This window comes from Salarias fasciatus, chromosome 9 (assembly GCF_902148845.1).
Source record: "Salarias fasciatus chromosome 9, fSalaFa1.1, whole genome shotgun sequence".
NCBI classification, from domain to species: domain Eukaryota; kingdom Metazoa; phylum Chordata; class Actinopteri; order Blenniiformes; family Blenniidae; genus Salarias; species Salarias fasciatus.
Window position 1 is genome coordinate 10,246,258 of NC_043753.1, and position 11,422 is coordinate 10,257,679.

Sequence of the window (11,422 nt, forward strand, 5' to 3'; positions counted from 1 at the left end):
CTGTATCTGGTCATTTTTTAGTAGTCCTGTGTGTATTATGTTGTGTGTTTTCAATGGGAATGGCATGTTTTACAGACATATTATTTCCCTTTATGGTCATTTTGTTTCACATCACTGATTCTGGAGTTATTCAGTCATTTTGCATAATTTATTGTAAAATTACAAGATTTTGTTTATTAGTTTTCTTACATTTTTACAAATCAACATTTTCTGTTTTAATATATTTTCTGAAATCATGTAAAGCGCTTTTTAGTTTGTATGTTAGTTTGACATTTTATGCTTAATTTTAATTTTTTAATGTTTCTTTGACTAATTTTTGGGTGTTTGCTTTTGGTTTTCCATGGTTTCAGTATCTTTCTTTTAATCATCATTTTGTGTATATCTATGCTAGATTTCTGCTTTTATTTTTAGTCATTTTGTGTTAATAAGGTAGATATAAGATGTCAGTCATTTTTGACTAATTATTGTAATTACCATCATCTTTGTAGTTATTCTATACCTCTGATCATTTTCATCGATCTGTTGGTTTTCCCCTCAAAATCCCGATTGTGGTCATGTTAAAGTATTGACATTATATTGTCTGTGTGGATGATATTTGTAACATTTTTACTTGCGTCTTGCATTGTTTTTGTGGGTTTTTTTTTTGTACTTTTACAGTGACCAACTGTCATTGCATGAGCAGCAATACATTTATTAAATCTGAGGCAATTACGCATTTCAGTATCTTTGCATTTTAATATTTTGCATCTTGTTGGACAATTTCGGAAACTTATTAGCTTTCATTTTGCACATTTTCTGGTAGTTTTTGTGGTTATTTTACTTTTAAATAGTATGTTGCTCTTCTGCTGTGTTATGACCATTCGTGTCATTCGGTTGTGACTCACTGCACCACCTTGTGGCAGAGTGTGGTATGACAGGTCAGGCTCAGGCTAACTGTGGTGGATTCTTCTGCAGCGTTGCTTAATTTTAATCCACCATACAGTATATTAATCCCCTTTAGGAGGAATTTCTTTCCCGACTCGACCCATCCGTATGCAGCCACACTGTGTGGCGATCGAGGGGAGCTAGTGGGGGCCGAGGGTCTTGTTCAAGGACCCTCGTTTTTTTTTTTTTTAAGAGGAGATCCAAACACACGGGAAGAACATGCTAACCAATGCTCAACCATGTGATATGCTTACACCGTTTTGATTTAAAACATCCCACTGTGTACCGTTACAGTAACATGAGAAGGCGGCTCAGAGTAAGAACATCAAACAGGAGGGTGTGGCTGGTGGTCCTAAGATTCACATCCTGGTTGAAAAGTGGTGAGATTCGCTTTATTTTTATAGTGAGTCGGGGGCCACAAGCGACCCTCGGCCACAGTCTGAAGATTTGACCATTTTAACCCGTTCCTTTATAAATATATTACAAATTATTACTTAGAAAAACACTGAAATGAAAGAACTTTGTACGCAGCTGTCACAAACTGAACTCACTCCAGACGAACACAGTAATTTGATAGATTTTCTCATGTGTATGTAGCTGTGGTCGAGGCGCTCGGTCCACACCTTCCTGTCTTTCTGTCACCGGTGTGAAAATTCTCTGGTTGAAAGCAGGTTTTCTCCCTTTCTCACCGGCTTCCATTGGTTTTAATGTAACTTATAAAATATATGATAAAACGTCTTCTTAAATGGAAACTGATAAGTCCATGTACAAAAAGGTCTTTTTATTTTTTATATAAATTACACCAGTCTCTGATGATGATGATGATGATGATGTCTTCGTCTCCACGCCTGCTGTTAAGTGTCTCCAAACCAAACCCCTCGCGCTCGTACTCACATGCACACGCGCACGCATACGCTCAACAACGCCGGCCGTCGCTACACAACATGCTCTACACGTTACCCCATAGTAGAGAGGAAATTAAAAAACAAAACATCTCTACCCCGACTGAAATGAAACCTCTGCACGTACAGTAACGCTACATCTCCTCGTTCTTCTTCTTCTTCTTCTCTGTATGCTGGAGCACGGTGCAGTTCCTGGCGCTCTCGCCGCTCACTGTAGCTGCCTTGTTCCGGCTCCGCCGCTGCAGATCCCTGCTGGCTCGGCCCGGCGGACCACGCCCAGTGGGCGGAGCTGAGGGGGCGGGGCTTTGGTGGGGGAATGTGCGTGACGACTCACCAGGAGGAGGAGGAAGAGGAGGAGGGGTTTGTGGGAGACCTCAACAGTCAAACCGCATCTCCAGCGAGTCGTCGAAGCCCCTATTGTCATGCCCCGCCCCCGACAGGAAGGTGGCCGTGACGGGGGCGCCCGTCGCCGTGGTGACGTTGAGGAGGGTGTTGCCGGGCGAGCTGGTGGCCGGCGTGCGGAGGGCCGCCGCGGCGATACTAGTGAGGTTGATGCCCAGGGTGAGCCGCGTCTGCTCCAGAGCTTTCTCCGGCACGGCGAAGGCCTCCAGCTTCTTCTCGCCGTTGGCCATGTAGGAGTTCTGGCAGCCGCGGCAGATACAGTCCAGACAAGCCTGAGCGGGGGAGGGGCGGCAAGACAAACCATCAGAAGGTCTGACGTGAAGCGGACGAATGTCAACCACATTTTAACCCCCTTCATTAAATATCGCAGTAAAACAGCTGAGGTGTTATTATCACACTCGCCAGCAGAGGGAGCTCTGACAGCACTTCACCACTGTTCGGAAGTAACGAAAACTGAAAGTTTCTGATAACAACAGACCTAAACTAGAATCACAAAACCAAGAGGGAGACTTACAGACTGGAAAAAAAAAAAGAAAACTCTTCAATCGACATCACTGAAAAATTTAATTAATAACTGACACGTTTATACTCACAATTTTAAGCATAAAAAAAATAGGGAAAAAAAAATATATAGATATAGATTTTTTTTCTTTCTCTTGTAAAATAAATAGAAAAAAAGACTTGTTCCAATAGCTTCAGATTCATTTTCATTATCTAGGAACAGATCTCAATTATAATATGGTTTCATGGTTCCAATTCTTCTGATTAAAAAGTAGGACAGTGTTTTCAACTCGCTGAACATAAAAGCTAAAACTGGAAAAAATAAGTGTACGTTTAAATCTGTGTAAGGGTCACTGTTTTGAATAAATTATACAAAAATGTAGTTTTTCCATTACATTACACTTCAAAATAATTAGTAGATATGTGGATCTCCATAAATAAGAACATGATTGAGGAGTTAATGTCGCCAATTCTTTTTTTTTTTTTTTTAATTATGAGACTGACATTTAATAGACTTTATTGAATATCATATTGCAGGATATTCTTGTTATTCTTCAAGCTTTTCATGTCACTAGATTCAAGTTCAAGCTTTAAATGCCTGACAGAATCAAAATATGGAATAAATAAGCTGTTTCCCTTTATTTTAACACCATTTATTTTATCGGTGCAGTAAACACTGAGCACTATAGTAATAATTATAACATTAAATAGTATTAAGAAAAAAACTGAATGCACTGAAAAGCTCAGAATATTTAGCAGTCATTACACTAAAATAAAAAAATGACTTTGTAAGAAACTTTTGATCAGGGCAGCCAATAAAAAAACATGCAGAGTCAGCTTTTCTTCAGACATAAAACGCCCAGATGATATTTAAAAAAAAAAAAAAAAAAAAGTTTGGGTATGAAACAGCTTTAAAGTCCTGCGGTTTTGGGTCCTTTAACAGATTTGAGGATGAAACTGATCTTTATCAGATTGAAGAGGTTGTATTATCAGCTACACCATTTTTGGACCACGTTGTTTATTAATTTCCTATCTTTGAATATTGCATCACTGTAGTTGGCACACTTTTGGATTTGGGACACAAATTTTGTTGCTTTATGTTTTCAACATGTCTCAGTGTCGTTAAAACCAACATTGAATGAAATATCCACATCAAATAAACGCCTTTTGTTTCTGGTTTGTTTGCTTTGAAGGCTTTACATTTGTCTAAGAGGTATACGAGTTCCGAGGACTGAGAGCTCCTGACTTTGTCAACATAACATCTACTGCACACACTCTATAATCATGCCATAAATCAAACTAACGAGAGCGTAAATGAAAGGTAAGTGTGTGTGTGTGTGTGTCTGACCTTCCGGTTGGAGTAGCAGGGGCAGCGCTGCCCCCTGCAGGTCAGCACCGACGGGTTCTGCGTGGCCCGGCCACACTTGCAGCCCTTCTTCTCCACGGGCTTCTTGTACAGTTTGGAGGAGTTGGGCCGGTGGCCGTGCGGGTGTGCGGAGACTCGGTCCCGGCCCTGGGCGCCGGGCTTGGGGGCCTTGGTGTACGCCCTCTTGGCGGCCCCGTGCTGCTCCAGAGTCTTTTTCAGTGCCTTGTTGGAGATGATGACTGTCTTGCCCACCTTGGGGGGGCCGCCGTTAGGCACCGGGGCGAGGTGGGGGTGGGGGATGGGGAGGGGCACGGGCACGGGGAACTTGGGCTCCGGCTTGGCGGTGGCACAGGGGGCGGGTATGTGGGGGGAGCTGTTGGCACCGGCGGGGGGCCCTCGCAGGAAGCTGGAGATGGGGAGGGGCTGCACCTTCTCGCTGTCGCTTTCCGAGCGGGAGCGTTTCCGGTGGAACCGCAGCGGGACGCGGGGGACGACCGTGGGGGCCTGCGGCGAGGGCTGGGGCGGGGGCTGCAGCGAGGGCTGGGGGGGCGGCTGAAGGGGGCGGGGGCTGTTCTCCGGGGGCAGGGAGGGGATGAGGCGGGAGGAGTCGGGCCCCGACGGGCAGTGCGGCCCGTTGAGGTCCGGCTGGGGAACGGAGGGGTGGCAGTCCGGCTGGGGGGTGGGCTCGGGCGTCGGGTCTGGGACGGCGTCGGTCTCCAGAGTCCTTAGCACCTCCTCCACGCTTAACAACAAAGGCCCCGTATTGTGTTTCAGCTCGTCGCCAAACGAGGTGATGTCACAAAGTCCCGCCTCCTCCGCGGCCGTCACGCTCACGCACACGGGCACGGCCTCGGAGAAGCCCTCCTGCTTCCGGGCCGCTCCGTCCGTCTCCATGGCGATGGGCTGCAACGCGTCCGAGCCGACCAGGCCGTTGCAGTCGTGCAGTCCGTTGACGCTCACGGGGCTCGGCTCCTCCCCCGCGAGCTCCCGGGTGGGCGGGGCCTCGTCGGGCTGGCTCACCTCGGAGGTGGACGCCGCCTGCGACGGGGCCAGCGAGTCCGAGACGTCCTCCGCCTCCGCCTCGCCCTCCGCCTCCGGCTCGCTCTCCGCCAGCGTGAGACCCTCGTTGAGGATGGCCTGGAGGTCCGGCGAGTCGGTGGCGGCGCTGGCTATGTGGGGGGCGAGCGGCGACTGCGTGATGTAGAGACACAGCTTCTTGTAACAGTTGACGAGCAGCGACAGCTGCTTGTTCTCCTCGAAGCAGGAGTAGTCCTTGCACCAACTACAGGACGGCTTCAGCTGCATCCTCTGGCCTTTACAGCCTCGACAGACGTAGTGCTGACATGAGGAGTTGGTGGGAGCGATGGGGTCCTGCAGCAGGTTACCTGGACGCAGGACGAGACAACAGCAGGACGTCACCAACGGCAACAAGCCCGGCTGTCGGGCTGACGTCACACACATCACAGGAACACGGAGCAGAGCAGCCCCCACTGGTGATTAATGAACAGACGCTCACAGGATCCAGGAAAAGAAACTCAGCTTGTCAGAGATTAGATTAAAAAAAAAAAAAAACACACACACAGGGAAAGTAAACATTGATCCAGCGTGAAGCACCAAGTTATGGTGCAATTTACACACTACTGCTTCTTCCTAAGCCGACATGTAAACCTGAGCGGTGCTTGGCAACCCGCCACATTCAGTGACAGTCGCTCTTTGAGAGGAGCTTCCTTAGCAACGCCGGGCGCTACCGAGCGCAGCTGCAGAAAAAAAAAAAAAAAAAAAAGAGAGAGGAGGAGGATGAAGGTCCATTCATAAGAAACAACCACTGCTACTCACTGTGCGCCGTCTATCCAGTCCTCCCCCGTGACTGGAGAACGTCTATATTTAACACCACGTACGGACAGATTTCATCGATTATTTATGGAGATGGGAGTTATCTTTCAGGACGATAAATCAAACTCGCCCAATCAATCATAAATAATCCATAATGCCTTCCATGTATGGAGAATCCGCAAAAAGCAGAGCAGCCTTTTCGGACCACAGCATGTGATGTGAACATATATCTTACTGTTATTTCTCTGTCCTTGTATATATTTAAGGTCGTGTTACTTCAGCGGAAACAATCTGAGGATCCGGGGAATTCCTTTTCCCAATGTGATTCAGATTTTTTTTTTTATTTCAATTTTAACAATGTGTTTCATTGTTTGGTGGACCACATAGGAGCTTTCGGAGGGCCAGTTTTGGCCCACGGGCCTTATGTTTGACAACCCTGATCTATATACAAAGACTTGACCAGATATTTTCATTTAAAAGCACTTATCTCAGTACAATATTTTTTTTTGCCTTTAAATATTTACATCCATAATCAATATTATCTCAATGTGAAAAACACCAGGAGGTTATGAGCTGATCCACACAATTTCAATGCATGCGCCTTTTAAATTTTGTAGTTTATTGCATTTGTTTAATTATTAGTCATGTGAGTGGCTACTAGTTAATCATTTCATCTGGAGAAATTTTAAAAGAAAACTGTCACACATTTTAAAACTATCAAATCTCAAAATATCTGAATGTTTTATAAAAACAGACATTCATCCATTTCAAAAAGAGCCAACAAACATCACGATTTAAAACTGTAATAATGCTTGAAAATTTTCAGTTAAGATTATTATGAACCTTAAAAATAATGGACAAAACAAACAACAAAAAAATACATTTGGGCCAAATACCTTAAGTAATTGACTTCAACAGATTTCATCCTGAGGTTTTATTTGTATCTTTTTAGTGTCGATGAGCAAAAGAGTGAGAAACACCAGATCAGGTGCTTCACTCAGTGTGTGGGGAGTGTGTGTGTCTCTTCTGGTGAATTACAGTGTGTGTACAGCACACAGAGGGGGGTGTGTCAGGAGGGGAGTAGTTCTGAGCCGAGCTGCGTTCACTGCGCTTCGGAAATTGGAGTCTCGCGTATTTTTAAGCGCAGATGAAACTGGAAAAGGAAAATACTGCCGTACTCATAGAACATAAAACTACTCGACAAAACATTTTTTGGATTAAAAAATAAACACCTGAAGATTAAAACCTCAAGGAGCCAGCTATCAAAATCTGAATATGTTGCGATTCAATCAATCCTTCATGACTAAATACATTCTAATTCCGATTATATCTTTAATTTTTATCTGGATGTTTTTATTTCCTTCCTCCACATGTAACACTTTGAGATTGTTTTCCAAGATGTAAAGTGCTTTATAAATGAAATGTTTTTGTTATTGTTTTCACACCAATAGTTTTGACAAAAAGACATTTCAGGCTACTTTTTTGTTTTCCAACCGCTTGAAGTCTGACAAATCGTCAAACTAATAAAATGTCTTTTTATCTCCAACCTGAGCAGACAACATGAGTAATGTACTGACATATCCTCCGTGTTTTGATTATTATTCATGAAATCACAAGGCGGCCTTGAGTGTTACAAGGTCTAAGAAATACATTAAAGTACTTAGAGCTGCAGTAATGAATCACTCAACAGAAAAAGAATCAACTTGTTGAAAAGTCAACGCATAATTTTAAATAAAAAGGGTTGATTTAAAATCATCATGCGTTTTAACATTTTGTGATCAGGATAAATTATTAGATACATTCTAAGATCTCGGCCTATGGGAATCACCAGTGAACATTTTTAAATTATTTCCCACACTTTGAGTTGTTTATAAGCTGTGTTTCAACATGCGTGACAACATAGTAGTTATCAAATTAAACTTCATCTCTAAAGTTTCTAAATGACTGGAATCATTTTGTCTCCCTTAAAAATAAAACTATTAGAAAACAGCTGACAGCTGCACACCCAATATATTTTCCACGACAATTTTAAAAAAATGACATCAAACAGAGGCGTAAGAGTACCGCTGGGTACGATTGGGATATTTCCCACAGTACCTGAAGGCAGCATTATTTAAAGGCTCGCTCCCGCTGCGAGCACAGCTGACAACCAGGCACGTTACCGAGACCTTCCCCTGAAACACGCTGCTTCCAAACAGACTCCACATCACGCCAAATTAAAATAACAACAAAAAAAAAAAAACAAAAAACAAAAAAAAAAAAAAACAAGCGCACGTACCGCAGACCAGGCAGGACAGGGACTGGCGGAAGAACGGCAGCAGCTTGCAGAGCTCCGCCAGGGCCCGGGGGTCTCGGGGGTCGCACTGCAGCACCGAACGGCTCGCGGACACGTAGAGAGAGGTGGCATTCACCGGGTTCATCTCAGCTGCCTGGCCCGGGGCTCCGGGCCGGTCCGGTCCGTTAGAAGGTGTACTGACACGTCAGGGAAAGAGAGTCACACGGGAACACAAACAAGCCGATCCGTGAGCTGGAGACGCCGCTTTGAACAGGGGAGTCCGGCGGCTTTAAGGAGGGCATAGAGAGGGATGCATACGGCTTCAGTTCCTCGTCGCTAAATCCCACATGTGAAGCAGTCTGTGCACGGAGGGATCCACGTTACACATCCCCGAGTCACATCCAATCCATCCTCCGGTGTGCGGTCCCGGCTGGGGGAGCGGCGGCGGCGGTCAGGGCGCATTCAATGTCCGCTCATCTGCGCCGGTTCGGCTCGTTTACACACCGTGAGCGAGTTCCGATGAGACAAAGCATCCTGCGGGGATCCTCTCCTCCTCCGGCGGCCTCCAGTGAGAGCGAAGTGCAGCGGGGCTAGCTCGCAAGAGCAGCGGCGGCAGCTGCTAAATTCAAATTCAAACCGGGGCTCTGGTGACAAAGTGCTCCTCTACGCGACGGCTTTCCACGGAGATCCATAGTCCACAAGCATGCTCGTCCCGGGGTCCTCACGTCCGTGCGTGGCTGGCAGCGCACAGTGCGTTAAGCATCCCGCACCGGGGCATCCGCGGCTCGCGTTTCTGGCGGCTGTGCAGCCCCAGCAGGCTCGTTATGGCTGTGTTATTGTTCGCAGAGATTCATGGCGGCTCGAAAACAAAACAGGCCGCCCCGGCTTCAAACGCCGCTCCGAGGCGAGAGGAGCCGACAGCCGCACGGGGACGCGAAAGCGCGCCGGCGGAAGCGAGGCAGAGGCGGTCCGAACGAAAATTATTTCGACGCCGCGACGCTTTTGTCGGCGTGAGGAAAAATTAGCCAGCGGAAGCCCCGGGCTCTGGTGACAGTGCTAGCCGCCAGAGCTGCACCGACAAGCCGGCTACAAAAGCAGGCCGCGTCCCTCTTCCCGGGATTAGCGGGGCTCTGTCGTGATCGCTGTTCGCCTCGGAGGGAAAAAGGCAGGAAACGGAGGGTTTAGTGAAAATGGTGTCCTCCCGCTGGTTCGGGTAGACCCCCGGCGCGTCTGCGAGGAGCGAAAGTGAATTATTTCCCTATTTGTGTACGTTGCTATCGTTAGCCTCCGAGCATTCCTCCAACCTGCCGTCGCTTTTTCACACACAAACAAGGGGGCGCTCTCACCGAGGTCTCGCGAGAACTCGTGCGACGCGGTTAATTCAAAATTACGTGGACTGTGGAGAACTGACACGAGACTTCTCCTGAAAGGAGGAGGACGCACGTGCTTTGCTCGGACAAAGACAGTGCAGCAAGACACCTGTGTGTGGATCACGAAGTGCTTTCACTTCGAATCAAGTTCTGATTATTCAATTTTTTTTACTTTAACCTTCTTTTCACAATATACTGGTTTCTAATACACAAGAATGAATATTAAAAGTAATCATTTCTATCTTGTTGATTGATAGATGATGACTGTTAATTGATCCTGCAATTTGAAAAATTAAGGCGATTTTCTTTTTTGTTTGTTTTGTTAATAATAAAGTACATATTATTAATGTATGGAGCAACAGTGTTATTTAATAATAATAATAATATATAATAATAAATAAAACAAACACCAGCAGAATATAAGAGAAGAGAGAGGATTAGTGGAAATTAGATTAAAGAATTATAATAATATAAACATTATGAAAAACAGAAAGTCTCAATATTTACAATCATATGAACACATAAAGAAAAAAGGAAGGATACAAGAGCGCAATACATACAAATAAAGGAAAGAACAAGAGAGAAAATATATAAAATTACATCCTTAACACAGTATTCACAGTGATATGCAAATAAGTTCAACTAATTTTCAGGCATGCCGTCAGACAGCAGTATAATATATATCATTTTTGCTTCATGTGGTGTTTATACAACTATGTTCAAAATGAAAAAAAAAACTCACTGAAAGTGAATAATTTAAAACTGTTATATACTCAGGTGTCATTCAAATAAACGCGACATTCTGGTCATGCACAGTGACCACTGCTATAATTTTCATCCAGATTTTTCCTCATGTCCAACCGGTCTGAAGAGTTCTGCAATCTCCTGTTGCAGAGTGTGATTCTTCTGGATAAGACACGAACGCACGCACAGTATTGGAGTTATGTCATACAAGAAAGAATCTCAAAGTACCTACTGGGTATCGGCTACCAGGGGCACTGTCTGTGACGTCGTAGTTTTCTGTGAGTGTAAAGATCATGTTCATCTGTGAACAGAAAGTGTTGAGATGCATACACAGCATTTCTGCTGTCACTCTGAAGGAGGAAGAATCCTGATGAAGCTCCATGAAAGAAACTGGATGGGTGTTTTCATTAATAATAATCTGCAAATAAAAATGACTTGCTGGACTATCTCCTTGTGTTTTCTTTGTTTACTGTAATAAGCATGACAAAAGGCATTGTCACTGCTAACTAAAACTTAAGTATAAAAGTAATAATTGTTTGTCATTTGTGATGCGTCTCAGGAGTACACATGCATACCACACATGTGAGTAATTCCTCTTTTTAGATTTAAAAGTGTCTCATGCCACTCTGACTGTTCTTCTCAGGCTAAAAATACTGAGTCTGTGATGGTTATTCTTAGTGTGTCTCCAAGCAGGGCTGTGAGTCGGGGTGATTCCCCGCTTTGTGTCTCACACGTGGTGCTAAGAAAGGGTGGAGTTGATCCACATCCTGCTGAATGAAGTTATCACTTGTCTTAATCAGAATATTATAGAATTAGGACATATTTATATATCTATTTTTAATCTTCAGGTAGCATCAAAATTACACTTACTAAGTTGTGATCAGAAGACAAATCAAACATATTTTGCATAAAAATAAAGTGAGTCTGGTTCCAATGTTTCAAGTGAAAAAGCATCATATTTGCATTTTTGTTTCAGAAAAGGTTTGCGTTTATTTGCGTAAGCTCACACTTCCTGACTTCTTTAGGACTGGCTGCATCTTTGAAATCCCCGTCCTGATAATAATATGAATGTAATGCTGTTTCTCTGTCTTCTCTGTAAATACAC

The 11,422-nt window shown here is 44.6% G+C and overlaps 1 protein-coding gene across 2 annotated transcripts; it reads right to left on the reverse strand.

The window, feature by feature from the left end:
* Nucleotides 1-552: 552 nt before the first annotated feature.
* msl2b (MSL complex subunit 2b) lies at nucleotides 553-9,517 on the reverse strand. Of its 2 annotated transcripts, XM_030099799.1 has the most exons (4): nucleotides 8,522-9,517; nucleotides 8,207-8,400; nucleotides 4,078-5,480; nucleotides 553-2,500 (listed from the first exon to the last, which is right to left on the reverse strand). In XM_030099799.1, exons 2-4 carry the CDS (start codon nucleotides 8,346-8,348, stop codon nucleotides 2,201-2,203), a joined length of 1,845 nt encoding a protein of 614 aa, XP_029955659.1. In that variant the 5' UTR covers nucleotides 8,349-8,400; nucleotides 8,522-9,517; the 3' UTR covers nucleotides 553-2,200. The 2 variants fall into 2 exon arrangements, with proteins under 2 accessions (XP_029955659.1, XP_029955658.1); XM_030099798.1 differs by having other exon boundaries at nucleotides 8,207-9,517.
* Nucleotides 9,518-11,422: the final 1,905 nt, after the last annotated feature.

Coding starts and splice junctions, on each gene's coding strand:
- msl2b (XM_030099799.1), bottom strand. CDS start 8,348: ATGAACCCGGTGAATGCCACCTCTCTCTACGTGTCCGCGAGCCGTTCG. Junction 5,481..8,206: donor CCTGTCCTGCCTGGTCTGCG/GTACGTGCGCTT, acceptor TCCTGCGTCCAG/GTAACCTGCTGCAGGACCCC. Junction 2,501..4,077: donor CCTGCTACTCCAACCGGAAG/GTCAGACACACA, acceptor TCCCCCGCTCAG/GCTTGTCTGGACTGTATCTG.